The sequence below is a fragment of the Lepisma saccharinum genome, chromosome 24, assembly GCF_977018435.1.
Source record: "Lepisma saccharinum chromosome 24, izLepSacc3.1, whole genome shotgun sequence".
Lineage (NCBI taxonomy): Eukaryota > Metazoa > Arthropoda > Insecta > Zygentoma > Lepismatidae > Lepisma > Lepisma saccharinum.
The window spans coordinates 61,810,949-61,830,485 of NC_139252.1; the positions used below are offsets into that span (position 1 = coordinate 61,810,949).

The following is a 19,537-nucleotide window of genomic DNA, read 5'->3' on the forward strand; positions in this document are numbered from 1 at the left end:
CCTATCCCCAAATTCTACCAAGCATCTCCTCTAGTCAGGAATTTCCACTTTGAGCATCTCTTCTTTCAGTTTTTGAATTTTATAACTTTTGACTATTTTATAACAATTCCTTATTTTTAAAAATAAATTCTATTAATTAACGCACAGTATCAACTGGCAAATAAGTGTTTATGTAGGCAGATAATAAAGATCTCAGATATCAGCAAGTAGCAAATTGCACAGCATTATTACATATATTTTCAGTCCACAATACATGTTCATGCAAAATGTAAGCATGTATAGCAGATTCCAAGTCAGATGAACTCTCATGTGGAACTTTTCCAGTTCATATGTCTTCCTCTTTCAATCCTTACCATTGCTTACCCAATTATACTTACTATTCATACTATAGGAATGAGACACACGGTAATCGATTAAGGTACTCACGTTTTCCGCGAAGCTGTGAGTTCCGGAGTTTGGAGTATGCTTTTTTCAGCCAAACGCATTACTATGTTTGCTATGGGAGACGATAGTGGGTTTCTCATGGCAAGGCCTTCAGATTGCTCATAGAAATCATTTTCAAAATGAAAATAATTGTGTCTTAAGCACACTTCTAGCAAATTGGCAGTTTCAGCTACTTCCAGTGTGGGGACTTTGTTTATGGTCAGCCACCTTTCAACTGATGTTAGGGCTAGGTTTATGGGTATTGAATTATACATGTCCACTATGTCGATGCTTGCGATTTTAGCACTATCTGCTTGCACTATGGATGTTATCAAGTTTCTGGCATCGGCACTGTTGCGAAATACATATGAGAGCTTGTGGTTGAATTGAGATATTTTGTTTTTGAGCCAGTTGGCAAGATGTATGGTAGGGTGGTTGAAGCCAGCTATTATGAGGCACATGGAAATTTCTGGTTTATGTGTTTTGGGGATGCCGTAAGCAATGGCGAATGAGGGGTGGGGGTTGAGGAGAAATTTGTGGTCTTCCTGTCTAAGCATAGCATTGCTTTTCACTGCATGTTTCACGATTTTGCTGTATCTGTCTGTGGGGTCCTTTGCCATGGTACTGTAGGAGTCACTGTTTAGTTTTTCATCCTTTCTTTGTGTAGTCACACTTTTGCATTATTACAAATTGTTTTTTTTTTGTCAGATTTTAGGCACCAGCAATCGTTACTGTTAAGACACTTGCTAAAATCTGATAGAACAGACTTAAATTTCTGATGCACTGGGTTGGGTTTTCTTGTTTTGCTATTGGTGGTATACCGGCTGTTGTTGTTCGAATGCTGTCAGAATCCTGAGGTTATATGCAGACATACAGGTGACAGCAGCACACCTAGTGGCAATTTAGGAAAAAACAACAGAAATGCACCAAGCAACAACACAACGAATTCCAACAAGGATGGTGGCAGTGGCTACCAAAATTAATAGAAAATCATGTAAAACAGCTTCGCGGAAAACGTGAGTACCTTAATTATACTTACTAGTATTAATCGCACGATTGTTCTTTCTTTTGTTACAGAGTAAACATGGCTGCTCTGCTGGCAGTTTTCACCAAGGAAAAACAGAGATCAGTGTTCCGATTTCTCTGTCTGAAGGCATGTCAGGGGATAAAATTCATTAGCTTTCAATACAATATGGGGACAGCGCTTTACCATGTAGAAGTGTGTATGAGTGGATCGAGAGGTTTAAAAATGGCTGGACAAGCGTGAAGATCAAAGCAGAAGCAGGATGTCCATCAACCTCCACCACTGACGTGAAGATTCAAGAAGCTCGAGATATGATTCTGACGTACAGACAGGTGACCATCTATGAAGAGCCATGTTCTCTGCAAATTAGTGATGGTTCTGCATTCGAAATCATCCATGACAAGCTTAGCTTCAATGAAAAACTCAATATGCTGACCAAGGCAGACATTTATTTTATTGTAAAGCATAAACTAAACGTAACGTTTCAACCTTCTAGCAAGGTCTTCTTCAGACTCTGCACCAAGTACAGAAGGAAGAGGAATGAAGAAAGAAAGGAAAAAGAGAGTGAGATAAAGAGTCCAACCACTTTCCAGATGAAAGGAAATGTTTAGCTAAATCGCCTGTCAGGTGAAAGTTCAGTTGACAAGGGAAGGTCACCTGCTGGAATGTTCCAGAAAAAACAACTTTCTAATAATCTTGTGTCTGGAGTGGAGTGATTTTTGTGTATATATATCTTCCTGTTTTGTACCTTGTTTCATATGTACTTGGTACAGAGTCTGAAGAAGACCTTGCTAGAAGGTTGAAACGTTACGTTTAGTTTATGTTTTAAAGTAAAATAAATTTCTGCCTTGGTCAGCATATTGAGTTTTTCATATCATGGAAACAAGGCTTAATGGTGTTATAATTAGCTTCAATCTTAAGTCGGTGCGAGATGAGTGCCAAGAGAGCTTACCAAAGTGCATAAGCGCAATTGTGAATGCTTAGTTGATTCTTACATTGATGAAGGCGAAGCTTATTTGGAGAGAATAGTCACAGGAGATGAGACCTGGGTCCATCACTTTGAGCCAGAATCCAAGAGAACAGATCTCTGTTCTTTCTTTGTGCAAACTATCAGCAGAGCATCCATGTTTACTCTATAACAAAAGACCCTCGGCCAGGTAACCACAAGAGTACCACCTTCATGCAAGCACTGAAGGCAGTGTAGCCAACTTGAAGAAAGTTATGGCGAAAGTGTGGATAATTTTTTACTTCCCCTTGGAAATCAACATGTAATATTGACAGAGACTGATAGAGAACAAATCAATATGTCCCATTCATACAGTTTGGTACAGTCATGATTACTTCTAGGTAGTAACAATTCCATTGACTCTCCTATGGGATCATTACAACCCAGAAGTGTCTGTGACTGTACATACCTTTTCTTTTCACCCTCAGTAATAGGAATTGGTAAACAGAAAACAAAATGGAAGGTGGACGATTTCAAAGCACTGCATAGTGGCTATAAAAAATTTATTAAATGAAACAAATGGCAGTACAAAGATACATGTAAAATGAACTCATTTCAAACTGCAATTTAACCTAATAAATAAATTACCCAGCCTTTTCCCCCCATATCTTGGAGTTTTGAAAGAATTAAGTTATTTACAGAATACTACAAGTAAAAATCAAATTGTTACATTATTAACAAAGATTAATATTCCACAGTAACAATATATATTTATTTTAAGTATAATATTCAACAGCAGTAAAATATTTACATACAGAACTCATCAGTTAAAGAGCCAAAAACTATTTCCTCATTCAATCATTTCATCCACCAGGAAACAGCACACAATCATCATTCATCCCACAACATATACACAGTTACAAATCAAAACAGGAAGCATTTTGCCAATTAAATTATTACTGCAAAAAAAATATTTAAAACTTTGTACTAAGAAAAATACTCAACAGGGGAGAAAACTACCGTGAATAAAGTACGATTTTTATGAAGAGAGCATTCACTCATTTTAAACAAGGAATTCTAATTGCATGTTAATGCAATTTGAAGTCCGAGCTACATTCTTTATAGAAGTTGTGGAATATTTTTATTACATAATCAGTCTTTCACGTTTCTGAACAGAAAAAATATGTAATTAATAACACAACTTCCATTTCTTAAAATCTAATCATTTTTTTTCATGTCACAGAAAATATGAATGCATATATTATTATTTAGATATCAAGTATATTACCCTTAATTAGTTCACCCAAATTAAATTACTTGCTTGCGTTTAAAGCAACTGATGCTTTTGAAATTTTCAAAACAAAAAAATATATATAGTTTTTGTATTGAAAAATTTTGAATATTTTATAAATATTTACAACCATGACACTTCGAAATACATTACTAAAGCAAGGCACTCAAAACAACAACTCAAGTCTATACAGAGGAAAATAAGAATTTTATGAAACTGAATTCATCATTTATTTTTATAAGGACAGGTAATTTAATATTCTTCCTTCCACCATACTAAATTATACTTTTCTAGTTTTTTCCCTCATTTATATTTTACTACACCCTTATCTGATATATTCCACACAAAAACTTTATAGATCAAAACATATATATCACACTTACAATTTATTTACTGCCAATGATCGAATTAATGACAAAAAAGTGAAAGACTATGGTATGCTGTCAAAAATACCAACACTTTAATGTATATTCTAATTTTATTACTATAGTACTCCATTTTTTTATTAATAGCACAAAAAATACTTTTGTTATTCCATTTTTTTTGCAGCAATACTCATTGGAATTAACCCCAAAATATACTTTGGAGGCAGAGTTCAAAGGAAAGAGAAAGTGGTTGTTAGATTTATTAGCGAAGTCGTTTGTTGATTTGTTGAATGAGGTCATCCACCCTGTCCGAAGCACCGTTGAACTTTGAAGGTTCCGGCCCTATCATCTGAATCAGCTGTGGGACATCTTGCTGGGAGATCTGGCAGAACCTCAACAATGCTTTCATTGTTCGGAACAGGTACTCCTCGGCTGGATTGGAGTTGAAAAACTGCAACAATGCCATCGTGAGTTCTATGGCCACGTCATCGAACACCTGAAAGACAACAGGAACGACTCATCATTAATAAGTTTTTCAGGGCTTAGAAGAGTGGACATGGCAAATGTACAATGCTTGATTGCAAATACAAAATGCAAATAAGATTAGTTTGTGGCGAGAATTGTAGCTTTCCTTGCAATATGATTCAAATAAGCGTTCTCTTGTTACCAGCTAGATTAATTCGGAGTTAGCATCCAATGCTTTGAGTGCATTCATTGCTTTCATCATTACTGAAGATGTAAGCAAAAATGCTGGATGCTATTGCTGAATTAACGTGCCTGGTAACACAAGAACACTTGTTTAATTGATGGTACAGGTATAAGATCGCAAGTCAAAGAACAAGCTTTACTCTAAATAGTGCAGCAGCTGAGTTAGGCTGTATACAATATGTGCCAATGAGAGCCACAGTGGTCTAGTGGGTAGGGTGTCGAACAGCCACGTGGAAGAACCAGACTCGATTCCCAGGGTGGATGACATAACGTCAGAATCTTTCTGGCCTTGTCCCTGCATAAAATGGCTCACCCAGCCTCAAATCAATGGGTACCTGGGGGGAAACCCTGGGGGAAGAAAGGCAACTTGAGCATGGTGCTGATCACATCATCTCCAAAATGGCCAAGATTGAGAATGTGTGGACCCTACCGCCCACATCTGTTAAATGCGCCTTCATGGTATGATGCACGGGGAACTTTATAAATATGTACCAATACTCTTTTCTCATGTTCTACAATGTTCTGAGAGTTAATAAAGACATGAAATGAAAGAACATCCTCTGGAGCTGGTCTGTGTGTATACTAATGGAGTTAAGAATGAAAAAATGTGACACATCATCCTAGCAAAAAACTGATTATAAATTTTGCTGATACTGACATGAATTTACTGATACTAATCCAATATTGAAATAATTCTGCATAAATCTCTCTGTATCAATCTCGATGTACTTATGACAATAGCTGCCGTAATCTAAAAATTCGCTGTTGCCACAGAGTTTTGACTCAGAAATAACTAAATTGCAATTGTGCATAATTTCCAGCATATTTAGAGGAAATATCAGCAGGTGATTAAATACAATCTGATATTATCTTACATTTTCAATAAAATATCTCTATTTTGAATAACTGTGATGACACTAAATTCTAAGAAATCTGATCTTGCATTTCCTTGCAGAGCATTCAGGAAAACCCTTGTGATTGGCTTCCATGCAACAGCTTCATGGCACGACATGGAAATTTTGTTTTAATACTAAAATCCAAACAATAGGACATGCAATACAAATTAATTGATTTGGTTTATTTTACTTCACTTTTCTGCCACTTTTGGCTAATCACGAAGATGAGGGTGAGTGATGATGAAACTGATGAAGGGACACCTTCAAAGAACATCCATGCCCAGGATGGGATACAAACCCAGGATGCCTGACATCATAGTGCATTGTGCTAAATTCAAATTAAGATTATGAATATTTTAAAGATAATAAGGAGATCTAATTTTCCAGAATTTATATCACCATAGTTATTCAAAACAAGGAACATTTTTATAAAACAAGTTACATTATGTTGCTGGTGGGGGGAGGGGGTTAAAAATGGCAACGAATTCTTCAACTCATGAAGTGGTAAATGTACAATAAAGAAAAACGATCAGCAAAAACTTGGAAAGAAACCTGAAACATTTTTGCAAGAATGAATTTTGTTTCGGGGGATGATAAAAGAGTAATTTGGGGCTTCAAAAGAAAATTATATCTATGAAGAAATGTTTCTACACCTCTTTGAGAAATATTGTGATTGCCCTTTTACAAAAATCCAGACAACATGTAAGATTTTCATGTCAAAATTCTTGAGAATTCTTCTCTAGCTAGACTTTTCAATAGGGGTAATTTCTCATAATCTCGTCATATTTTGAAATGATAGCCATTATCGTAAGCACTGCAAGTAAATACAATTACCTATTATACAAATTAGTGACAGTGCGTACATTCAGCAAAGTTTTTTATGAACAATAATCACAATGTTAATATCAGTGACGTATTCTGAAAATTTGACCTGGTTTACAGCAACAATTCTTATTTATTGAATGTATTTATTTCATATTAATTAGATATAATAGAAATAAAACATCAATGCAGGCATGCAAGGAATCAGAAATAGAAGTCTGACAACTTCAAATTTTCCAAAGTTGGCTTGCTCTTGGGAGAATATGCCACTGGTTAATATTACATATTGTCACAAGTTAGCGTAAGTTTTAGTTTCTCCTATAATCATGCAAAGTATAATCTATCGCTGAACATATATTGCTAAATTCATTTTATATCTCACATGATTAATGAACCATTTTTCTTCACATGTCATATGCAAATAATGTGGTTTTGCTATGTCTTTGGCCTGAGTAGCCAAATGGTTAGTGCTCTCGTGCTGAGTCAGCACCATTAGGAAAAGTTGGGAGCTACTTGAAAAGAAGTACCATGCCCTGGTCTTGAAAGCCAGAAAACAAGAGTGATGGGGTTCGATCAGCTGACCAAGCTTCAACCCACAAAAGTTCGACTGGCAAGTCAAACAGCTGTTGTGTCATGGAGTTATGTCTTCAAATGATGCTACATTTTTGTGAGGTACTACCCAAGCACTCTTTACATTTAAGAAGCGAAAAAAAAATGACCAGTGCTTGCAGAAAGAATATATATCTGAAGAGTAGTTGAATACTTGTAATACAGACAGGAAATAATGGTTCTTGCACAGAAGGATATGTCCCGTGCCTTGATAGAGTCAACTTTTGTAACATTTACTTTGTTTTCTCAGGCATGAGATGGTTCGGACACATGAAGAGGATGGGTGCAGAAAGACTGCCAGTAAGAGCTTTCAATGCACAAGGAGTGGGCATAAGGCTGAGGAGGAGACCAAGATGTCGGAGAAGAGGACAAGATTGGAACACCGTGGAAAAAGAGGAGTGGTGGAAGACCAGGAAAAAATGGAGGGGCTTGACTTCTACGCCGACTCAGCCAGAGGCAAGAAAAGGTGAAGGATGATGATGAAGACTTTGTTTACAAATACAAATTTTCATTTTTACTTTGAATACAGCATAGGCTTAGTTTCATAATCTCTGATGTGGCATTACCATTGCTTAGTTTTAAAATTTTCCGGGGTGATCTGACAAAAGTCAAAGTGTAGACTGTTTTATTTTTTCTACTGAATTTGATACCTCAAAATTAGAATACATTGTCCCCCCCCCCCCCAACAAACATATGACACATAAACATAAACTGAATTCTAAACTAACACTGTTCCACAGTTTCAGCATCCTCAGCATGCAAAATACCAGCAGTTTATTCAGTTCCACTTCAAAACTTCCATGAAATATTTGTATCCTACAAAAATTGCATAAATGAATTAAGCACCTTCTTTAAAGCAAAGATGTGTTTGGTGGTCATCAGAAAGTGGCACTTAAAATATTAAGGATGAGGCATTCAAGAACAGCTGATCAATTCACTGATAAAAGTTACTGATCAGCAAGGATGTATTTAGGGGGGGTCCAGGGGATCCAGACAACCCCCTCCAAAAGACTTATCAAGTACTAAAATTAAATAATGAAAATATATTTGTTTAGCATTTATTGTGTAATCCAGTGGTGCCCAAAGTGTGCTGACGTACAAGGGCGCCACAAAATGTTCCAATATTTTCACTGAAATAATATGATTGTTCCAAATATTTGCTTATTTAGTAATTTTTACACGTAAAATTTTCTGAATTTGAAATATGTGTATATTTTTTTAACTAAGGCATGCAACCTAACCACACTAACCGAGCATTGCAAGTGATAGGCCTACATTCTGACCAGGGCACCGTGGAAAAATCTTGAAACACTAGGGGCACTGTGTAACGAAAAAGTTTGGGAACCTCTTGTGTAATCAATGGTTAGAATTTCCTCTGAACTTACCGGAATGCAAGGATAATATTGGGATCATACGGTTTTGAAGGAAAGCACCATCGATTTTTGCTTGCACACTACTCATTACTTTTCGCCACCTGGATCTAACATTACTTTTTTATTAAATATATATTCAATTCTTCATCTATTTGACATTACTTTCTTCGCCAGGGCACTTGTGTTTATACAACTTATGCTGATCTTTACTACATGTAAGCTAGATAATAAATAGGTGCTGTTATATCTATTCTAATTTGTTCTTTTCACCTATTCATGTAATAATAATATATTAATTAGGTAACGATTAGATATAGCAGAAACACATTTCTTGAAATTTACAGGAGAAAAGACGAGAAAGTACTTACGGAATTTAGTTCTTGTGGACTTTATGAAGCTGGGAAAAGTGTTTTTTCGAATTGTGCAAGTTATTCGGCCTGTAAATAACGTGAATCAAATGTTCCGTGCGTTCGATTACGTAGCCCCCTGTCAGTGTAGCAACCACGCGGTAGTTTTACAAGATGACGTGTGAGCAGGATTTTTTTTCTAATTTAATTTTCTATGTTTGCCTAACCTAACTGAACCTAACCTAACTTTCCGTGAATGGTTTGTGGATCAATTTTCGCTTAAAAACCTTTTGTGAATAGTTTGTGCGGCATTTATCGGTTCATAAGTTTTGAAACACTGCACATCAGCTGCCGACACAGCATATCAGCTGACGATAGACAACGTGAGTCAAAATTTGGCTGCCAATTAGCAACGACCAACAAATACTTATAATGTTAAAAATAAAGCTTTTTCATTGAAAAAAAAAGTAATCCCTAGTTGAAAAATGTTCCGCTATGAATATGAGGTAAGTAGAAATGAATTTTATTTCAAATTAAACGAGTTAAATGTGTTTCCGGTATATCTAACTAGTACCATTTATTAACTTATATTTTAATTTATATTAATTTAATTTAATATAATAATTTTAATTTAAACATTATTATTATTATTATTATTATTATTCCTGCGACACTTAGTTTGGACACCCCTCCACCAAAATATATGCAGGCCACATGGGAACAGTGTAACAAGAGGCGTCCCTTCTTTTTTAATGTTTTAGTTGTACATAGGACTTTTAGTGCGAAGGTTTTATAGTGATAGTTTTAACAAATGATAGAGAAAATGGGGTTAGCAATGGTTTTAGAAGTGTTTTCCAAATTTTACCTTTACCAAATTTCTACAGTTTCCTTTTCCCTGAAACGATTTGACGAGGCTATGGTATATTTCGGATAGCCAAGAGAAGGACCTGAAGAAGGAAACAGTTGTTTCCGAAATGTCGTTGCACAAAATAGATACTCATTTCATGTAAGTAACAAGTTTTGTATTTTTAATTTATTGAAAATACGAATTAATATATATAAAGTGAGTAAGTCCCACATATCGTGAATTATGAATCCACCAAAATATTTCTGGATATGTGCCTGCTGATCAGATACTTCTATAAGTAATCTGCAACTAGGTTCTATTAAATATAAATACTCCTATTCTACAGAAATCGTTCTTGTCTTCTTTTAGTTACTGTGATATTCTCGCATTTACAATTATTACAAGTAATTATAAATATCTAACATAAGCATTCATATTGGCAGAAATCATTATTGGAACGCACTTGTATCAGCTCAGCTGTATATACGTATATATACGTGATAGGCCCACAAAGTTCCCAGAATTGTGCACCATACTTGAATGGGATAAGCTATGGAAACCATTCTTCAATGAGTTGATCCTGGCAACAATGTTCTTTTTAATGGTTGTTCCTAATGTGAGAACAAGCGTTGTTGAATGTATCTAGTGGAATAACTTAGTCATTGAGATAGTGTGCTGAAGTATTTTGAATGCTTTCTCTTTAATTAAAGCATAACTTACACCTCATTACACCTGATATATATGATTGATTGATTTGCTTTATTTTACTTTGCTTTTTGTGCCACTGTTGGCTAATTTGTGAAGATGGGGATGAGTGATGACATGATGAAATTGATTAAGGGATTCGAACCCGGGACCCCTGGCATCGTAGCATGATGTGCTAACCACTCTGCCATGGGAGACGGCTCCTGATATATAATAAACAATATAATATAAATAGCATACACTTACTTTCTTTTATTGACATTCTGGCATGTAATTGATTTTTGAAAAATATTTCAACTGTTTTTGAACAGTCTCTCCAAGGTGTGCAATAACAAGAAACAGAGTCACAGGTCACAGGTTAATTTTGATACTCCTTTGTTATTTTCTCTTTCATATACTTTTCTTGTTGCAGTGTAATATCTTGAGTGTGATATCTAAATTTCTTGCACAATAATTATTTATTGCAGGATGTACAATGTTGAACACATCTCCCTGCATCCATTTGCACATCCGTTGTCTTTCTCCATGTTTGTCTCTCATTTCAATCTTAATACTCCCCTCCATGGAGGATAACGTTGAAATGGACCTAGAGGAAATCTGTAAGGATGGAAAAGATTGGTTGATCTTGCCCAGGATAGGGACAGATGGAAGGCTTGTGTTGCTGCAGCCATAAACCTTTGGGTTTAAGGCTAGATAGTGAGTGAGTGACTTTTTTGCAAAAAGTTACATGGAAGTTTTTTATATGTTCAGTTTATGTCCCAACAATTTCCAACTCTTTTTATTCAATCACCCTTATATCTTTTTTTTTTTCAAGTTTCTCAACTTATTTTTTTGCATGAAATTTGTTATTTATTTATCAAGTTTCTGAAGTGGTGTAATATTTTTTCTGAACATAATAATATCCTTTGACTGGCAATTTGTTTCTGTGCCTTATGCCAAAACCCAAATTACTTGTGATTGTCTCCCGATAGAGCTTTTGCTTCAAGATGGTGAATCCAACATGTCTGTGCAGTATCCACTACTGTATGCAATCTTGGGCTCCACTGTGGCAGCTTCCAGGTACTGTTCATTGGATGCCCATGTCCCATCCCTTTCAACTTCAACAGTGCAATTCTGGGAACTTTTGAATCGACCTTATATTTCCTTAAGACAAACATATAAAACAGAAAGACATAAATAAATTTACATAATAAAAATAGAAGAGAACACCAAGTATATTAACACAAATACACATGTCTTTGTTTGTTTACTAGTTTCTGACATCATGCTTCTAACATAAGTTGCTCGACTAGGCATAATAGCTTGCAAAGAAGAAAAGATGAATTAGTGTTTTTTAAGTGTTAGAGCTTGTAGCACACCACTGACGTCAAAGGTTATTAACAGCTAAGTAAGCTTTCTTTAAATTCATTAACCTGCTTGCTACCTTTGAAATGGATCCAGGGGGTAAAATTCTCCTAAGGCTTTTGTATTGGGCCATTTTCTGAAAGTGCAATTGGAATATACCTAGTATTACTTCACTTCAGGCTGGATATCATATTTTAAGTGTTTAACAAAGTATGTGAGAAATAAGAAACAAAACACCTTGGATAGTAAATAAAAGTAACAGAAGGGCACAAAAATAATGACAATATAGGGCTTTAAAGTGGATAATTGAAGAAATAAAATAGTATATGCAATTGGAAAATCAATTAACTGACAGAATCCCCTATCATTTGAATGAATAGCTGGCTTGTAAATATGCTCACTCGCGTTATAATACAAGTTTTATTAACACTGGTCGACATGGGTTTCATTGTTTCGCAGATGAGTGTTGTCTCTGAATAATTTCCAAAAATGAAATCCATTTTTACCCATCACATCTACTTTTGTCAGAAAACAGCATGATATTAACTGGCTTGATTTCACAATAAAATGTGTATTCCATTATTTCCCCAATAGATGGCTCTGTTTAGATGGTGATAAATTATTGATTTTCTACATTACAAATTCTCCAATTTTGAACTATAAATGCATGTAGAATTTAATGCATTCAATGCACCTTCACATGACCCACTGACATAAAAATTGTATGGATTTTGGTTTCGAAAGTTGAATTTATGAAATTCCTCATAATAATTTTCTTTACAAAATGACCAAAAGTCAATGTTATCAGATGGTCAGTTGATTGACCTTGGTGATGTGGGAAAAATCCTGAAGCAATAGGCAAAATTGGATGTCATTTCCATGATCAGCATTCAAAATACTTCCTGAATCACCTATTGGTTTGGAAACAACAAAAATTTCCCTCATGTCTTTTCTTACATTCTGTAATAAATGTAATGTATTGGCGAATTTGAGAATTTTGATTGTGAAATTGTGAATAATCCTGACATGATGGGCAAACATGGATGTCATTTCCGTGATCAGCATTCAAAATACTTCCAGAATTATCCATTGGTTTGGTAACAACCATTTTTTTTCCAAAATGTCAACCAGTGTAATGTTTATGTTTGTCATAAAAAGACCGTGCATAAATATATATTTCAACAGATACACCTAAGCCAACAACAATTGCTTTTCTTGAATATACATTTCTACCAAATGTTCCATAAATAATATATTATGCATCACTACTGACGACAGTTTCATATTACAACATGCTCTACATTATATCAGAGATTATATTGATATGTGTAGTAATTTGTTTTATTGCAAATAATTAGTAAAATGAAAAATAAATTTATGTCTATGGGACTTTAGAGTTGAAAATTGACTTCAATATCACCCTCATCATATTTGCATGCCATAATTAATCAATCTGTAGATATCTATTTACTTGTTTGTACAGAGCAAAAGAGACATCATGGGCTAAGGGGCATTAGATTTTATTCTGCTGCCCAAGTATAAATTTGTTCACTTATTCAGTTACTTTACTTACCCCCCCCCCCCCCCAAATTCGAATCTACAAATTATTAAATAAATTTTATATTAGCCCATAAATCAAAATGTACACACTTCTCACAAAAAGTTTGGAATATTGTTATATTAGGTAAAACAAGTTCGGAATATCACTGCTCGGCAATAGGTGATAAGCACGGTGGCATTTGTCTGTGAAAAGACGACAACGTCCACCAGACAGATACCATGTGTGGTTGCATTCAAAGGCCGTGTCTATTACCTGTAGTCTAACACAACAATATTCCAAACTTTTAGTGAGGTGTATGTTTTCTCTATTTTTATTTATTTACACCTACAGCTGGCACAAAATGGAATTCGTGGAGTCTTTATGTATCATGAATTGATTGATTGATTTGCTTTATTTTACTTCGCTTTTTGTGCCGCTTTTGGCTAATTTGCGAAGATGGGATGAGTGATGACATGATGAAAATGATGAATGGATATTCACAAACATCCATGACCAGGACCCCTGGCATCGTAATGCGATGTGCTAACCACTCACTCCACCACGGGGGCCGACCTTATTTATTTATCATGAAGTCTTAGCCTTTGACTTTACTTCCTCACATTTTAACATTTGTTTCAATGTTGTGATAATGATGTGTCAAGGAAATGGGGTGTGTTAGCACTTTTATTCAAATTTATGATGTAATTTTTTTATCTTGGGTTGGATGATTTTCGGTGGGAATTTTTCTGTTAATGACATCCCATAAGTAGCTCATTTAGTCTCTCATCACCTGGGGACAATCTTAGGGGGTGAAGGTGGCCAGAGCATGAAGATATATGCACTACATTCTTCCCTCTTTCACTTATTCTATTTTCAAATAAATCAACTTTCAAATATTCAATTCCTTTTTTTCTAAAGAAGAGGTAACATGCATATTATAATTGAAGTATTACTAATTCATAAGTGAATTGATTATATCATTCAAATTATGAGAATTTGTCATTTAATATTTGACTGGTACAATCTCTTTATTGGTAAACTTTTAAATCAGCATTACCGTTTTTCAAGTAAAAAAATATTTGAAATAAAGGAGTTGAACTGCACATTAACAATAATATGTGCTTTATGGATGGGCTAAGATGAAATTTTTCTTGATATTGATACAGTATATTTTTAAAATCTACTCAAAATCAATAAATGATATTCCTCTGATACAAGCCTCCCAGATGGCATAGGTCTTGTAATCCATGGTTCCCGCATTCAATATGATTTGAATCCACTTTAAACTGTCAGCCAAGTTCCCGATTAGCCTATCTGTGCATAAAAGTATGTCGTCTGCCTAATTAATGTATGAAGGCAAGCAACTGTAATGGGCTTCAGAACAAGAATCTGTAGTTTTCCCTTTAACAAAATCAAGGTGCATGATTATACTTTATATTCGTTAAAATATTTTAAAAGTAGAAGAATTTTGAACTGTATTACAGGATATTTATAGAAATATCACAGTGGTAAAACTATCATAAGTCCCACACCGTGGCCATGCAATTTAAGGCATTGTGCTTTGGGCTCCGGATACGGGATGTATGCAGGTTCGAGTCTCCTGGGGGAAGCATAACAACTTTTCTCCTGAGATTTCGGCATGGGTACGGGACCGTTGGCCACAAATCCATCGTGAGAAAATTGAGGAGTTACAAATGAGTAGCATAATCCGGTCATGGAAACGTAGAACAACAATTGGGGGTTTGTTGTGCTGACCACGTGCTACCCAGTAACTGATTGGATGACCTCCGAATGAGTGAGGTGGGTGTGAAGCTGGCCGACGGCCCTTGCCCTCACAGGCTTTTTTGCCACGGGTTATAAAACTATCACCAATATTACCAATAAACTGATATTGACTGCACACCTATTAATATGTCGTCATCCTAATATATACGTAGTAGAGCCACTTTGGTACATTTGAGATATCTCAAATGTGGTACTTGCTAGGACATCTGGCTGCCACGTGGGACACTTGGGTTGAGTTACCAAGACGGGTGATATCACATGCAAATTTTTCCGAGCATGTCCCTGCATAATGCAGCTCTGGTGTTCACCCAGATTCTAATGATACCTGGGGCCAACTCTGAGGGCATAAAGGCAGCCACAGCACAGTGCTGGGGTTAGGTAGCAGAACAGCTGTAGGCTGAACCTCGCCCTTCAATAAAGAATAACTGAATTGAATCAACTCCACAAAAGCTGAAATTGTGAACGTGTGGGGCCTCTATTTCCACAACTGCCTACGTGTAACGATCAGAAGACTATAGATATCACATAATACAGTAAAACCTCATTAATCCAGACTAATGGGGGGGGGATAAGTTGACCTGTTTAACGAAAGTCCGGATTAACTGAAATAACCTAAAAGAACAGTAGAAAGTGCATTAAAACTCTGTTTATAGCAACAAAACACGTTTATTATGGTGTATTTAAAGGGCATAGGACTAAGTACACTATACAGTATAGTAAAATGTGAAGCAATACAATGGACTCCGTTACGGAGCAATATGACGAATGCGATTGTTGACTTCTAGCCACATTTAAAACCTTGCATTCTGCTTTTTTTTTTTTTGTTGTTGTTGTTGTTGTTGTTGTTGCCTGTCCGGATTATGAGAAGTCCGGCTCATCGGAGTCTGGATTAACGAGGTTTTACTGTATTTATCAAATAAAAGAGGAAGCCCACCCCAATAATAATCAGCCTGTTTGTTGCAGACTCACGGCACAAATATCCTACGGAAATAGATTAAAAATGAGTACTTTCACACCAAAGAATCTTAGGATGAAATGGGTCTGTGAATGTTAACGCAAATTCCAAAGTAAACCAAGGCCACCATGCTTGAGTAGGAAAACTGCTAGTCTACTGGAAAAAATGTCTCATGGCAAGCTAGGCAAGTGCCCGGACAGAGAAGCACTCTGGACATGCCACTGGTGAGCCAGCTTTGAGTGCAAGAGATCCCCCGAGATACAGACCACTGTTTTTACCTCCTTGCAAGCGAGATTGTACACGATGGCCGATCCTCGCTCCTGGAGCACGGGCCTGTCCGACAGCAAGGAATGTACTGCCACTTTCGTCGTTACCCTTATGTTGCTGATCGTTGCGTTGCAGAACTGCCACTCCGAGATGTACAGCAGCCACTCGGAGCTGCTGAGATTTTCAAACAAGTTGCAGATCTGCAAAGTGAAAATGCAAAAGAAAATTAGAAAGACAATTTGGTGCATATACAAGGTTTCTTGTGGGTGTGCAAATTACTCACAATTACAGAATAATAAGCATTCTTAGAAAATATTTAAAAAAATATATTTTAAACATACTAAACTTTTACTTACGTTTAGTGAGTATGTACTATTTCCAAACAACGTTTCAGGAATCAACTGTTTCCGTCATCAGGTTCTTTCTTGACTAGCAAGATAGCTTCATAGCCACCTCAAATTGAATTAAAAACAAGGAAAAAGGATATAGGAATGACTATGGTAGAAAAGGAATTCTAAAAATTTGCCCAATCCTGTTAAAACTTTCATTCCCACTACCATCCTTTCGTAAAACCACATGAATTAAAAAGTCAATCTTAAAAGAACATTTTGACTTGAAAAGTTAATAATTGGCATGTGTCTTTTAACAGGATTGGGCAAATTTTTAGAATTCCTTTTCTACCATAGTCATTCCTATATCCCTTTTCCTTGTTTTTAATTCAATTTGAGGTGGCTATGAAGCGATCTCGCTAGTCAAGAAAGAACCTGATGAAGGGAACAGTTGATTCCTGAAACGTTGTTTGGAAATAGTACATACTCACTAATCGTAAGTAAAATAAGTTTAGTATTTTTTAAATATATATTTTTTTTAAGAATGCTTATTATTATATACAAGGTGTAGTACAAATGGCAGAACTGACGAAAAGCACATTTCCCTAATGCAAAATGTGCCCTGTGTGTTCACAACCAGTCTCAACACAATTCCTCAAATGTTTCAACAAGTTTCCTTGAGTTCTCTTCAAAACGTGAGGATTCAGAGCAAAAATCTCAGAAGTTATCTTTTACCTGATTTTCATACCATAAACCTCAGATTTAGAAATTCCCCACATGACGAAGGCCATGGGGCTGAGATCTGGTGACCATGCTGACCATTTCACAGGGTATCTTCTCCCAATCCAGCATCTGGGAAACATGTTGTATATGCCATTTGTTCCAGACTTATGGCCAGCACTGTTCTATGCATTGCTGTCTAGCAGACACATAATAAAATGCAGCACCAAAGGAGGGTCAAATATTTGCACCACCTCTCATAGATGTTTTGGAGGAGGGAGGGAAGGGGGGGTAAAGAAGATGAAAGGGGATAAAGGAGAGAACCGGCTTTTTATATCCTTGACAACAAAAGCAAGAAGTGGACATTTAGTGTTGTGTCTTCCTGTTGTTGTTAATGGTTAGTGTGTTTCAGTATATTTTTATCTACTAAAAAGTAATGTGCAATCCATGATGTTACAGTCCCATGCGAATTAATCGGAACAAGATATTTTTATGCATGCTAGAGTCTCAGACTTGACTATAGTTTCATGATGATGAATCTATGACAAATCGTGTAATACAAATTATATAACAGAAAGAAGAACATATTAGCTATTAAGATATATTACGAATATGTAATTTATTGTTTCTGAATAGTGTAACTGATGAATTAGGGTATAAGTACAAAAAATACACAAAGTGTGTATTTCAGTTAATTCGCACAGGACTGTACGTGTGTGTGAATTCGCCCACTAATAAATGTATGAACGTTGAGAAAATATTTCAAATAAAGTAGGCCAATCAGAAATGAGGTCTACAGTCCCATGTGAATTAATTGAAATAAGACAATAACTACACACATTACGTATTTTTTGTACTTATACCCTAATTCATCAATTACACTGTTCAGAAACGATAAATTACATATTCGTAATATTTCTTAATAGCTAATATGTTCTTCTTTCTGTTATATAATTTGTATTGCACGATTTTTCATAGATTCATCATCAGGAAACCATAGTCAAGTTTGAGACTCTAGCATGCATAAAAATATCTTGTTCCGATTAATTCGCATGGGACTGTACCAATATACAGTGTTCGACAATGTTTCAATGATTACATACTAGCACTACAGTGGCATGTTGCATGAAATTATGCATGAAGTAAATATGAAATTTTTGGTATTTAATCAATCTGAAACAAAAAGACAAATTTCCAAAAAGAACTTGATTGGCTTATTCATCTCAATACAGTGGAACAGCAATTTTACATTTTCCCACATTACACACTCAATTTTCATGTTTCCAATAGAACAAACTTATACAAAAATGTCCAGGATTTTACATTTTCCCGCATTTTAAGTTCTTGTTCCCCTTAAAAACATCGAGGTTCCACTGTATATTGTGTATTTCCGATTTTATGTTCCTACATTTTACATTTTTCCACATTATTCCGTCAACCTTGATGGTTCCAGTATTACAAAAACGTTATGAAATTTTCACAGATTTTAAGTTTTTTTTTCAGCTTTGCCCTTCTGAAAAACATAAAATCGAGATTCCACTGGTATGAAAAAGAAATGTCCTATTCAGACAGTTTACTTTACTTATATTTATACAAATAATAACAAAATGGAAAAAAAAATCACTAACGTATGGCATATTTACAGAAATACTGGATATATAAATTATTGGAATTTTTACTAAGCCGATACACGGGTGGATACCGTTAAAGTACCAATTAATATTCACCACCCTATTAATTACTAAATATTCAGTATAAAAATATAATTTTTATTCTAGGCCAATAGCAAACCTTAAGAAACTTACAAATAGGGCCAGAGGTTCCTGCTCCTCCACCGGCAGCCTATCGACATCGTGCGCGTAGTTCATGATTACATGCTCCCTTCGATCCTGGTGCAGGAGCAAGATGACGTCATCCTTCAGTGCAGCCGCTGCCAGAACATTCAACGTTTTAACACGGATGTCTGGTTTCAGGGACTTGTCGTGTAGGAGACGACCTAGGAAACACAAAATTACTCATTTTACATGTTTGTGCGTTTATTAAGAGTTTCCAAATCCTACAATGGAATACAGAGAACATAAATTTACTGCAGTTTCTTGCAACACACTTTTACTTGTATCCCATCCTTGTCACTTTTGCCATACATTGTTAGACATGAAGGGAAAGTAAGAACATAGAAAATGTGACATTATGGTCATTGTTGAGTTCATTAAGCAGAAAGGTTATTCAAAGCTATACTGT

At 35.6% G+C, this 19,537-nt stretch overlaps 2 protein-coding genes across 5 annotated transcripts in view; both read right to left on the reverse strand.

Annotated features, from left to right (window-relative positions):
* Positions 1 to 422: 422 nt before the first annotated feature.
* LOC145978203 (uncharacterized) lies at positions 423 to 1,043 on the reverse strand. Its single transcript, XM_083110644.1, has one exon. It carries the CDS (start codon positions 1,041 to 1,043, stop codon positions 423 to 425), a length of 621 nt encoding a protein of 206 aa, XP_082966770.1.
* A 1,896-nt stretch (positions 1,044 to 2,939) lies between these two features.
* Positions 2,940 to 19,537, reverse strand: part of LOC145978209 (uncharacterized) — a 101,096-nt gene continuing 84,498 nt past the window's right edge. For 2 of the 4 annotated variants that reach the window (XM_083110655.1, XM_083110659.1), the window contains exons 9-12: positions 19,102 to 19,292; positions 16,259 to 16,447; positions 11,780 to 11,836; positions 2,940 to 4,545 (exon numbers count right to left, since the gene is read on the reverse strand). In XM_083110655.1, coding sequence (XP_082966781.1) covers positions 4,312 to 4,545; positions 11,780 to 11,836; positions 16,259 to 16,447; positions 19,102 to 19,292 — 671 coding nt within the window. In that variant the 3' untranslated portion in view covers positions 2,940 to 4,311. Of the gene's footprint in view, positions 4,546 to 11,779; positions 11,837 to 16,246; positions 16,448 to 19,101; positions 19,293 to 19,537 lie in introns of all 4 variants that reach the window. The other 2 variants (XM_083110658.1, XM_083110656.1) reach the window with 2 other exon arrangements.

Excerpts from the sequence above, each read along its gene's own strand:
- LOC145978203 (XM_083110644.1), bottom strand. The coding sequence starts at position 1,043 with ATGGCAAAGGACCCCACAGACAGATACAGCAAAATCGTGAAACATGCA.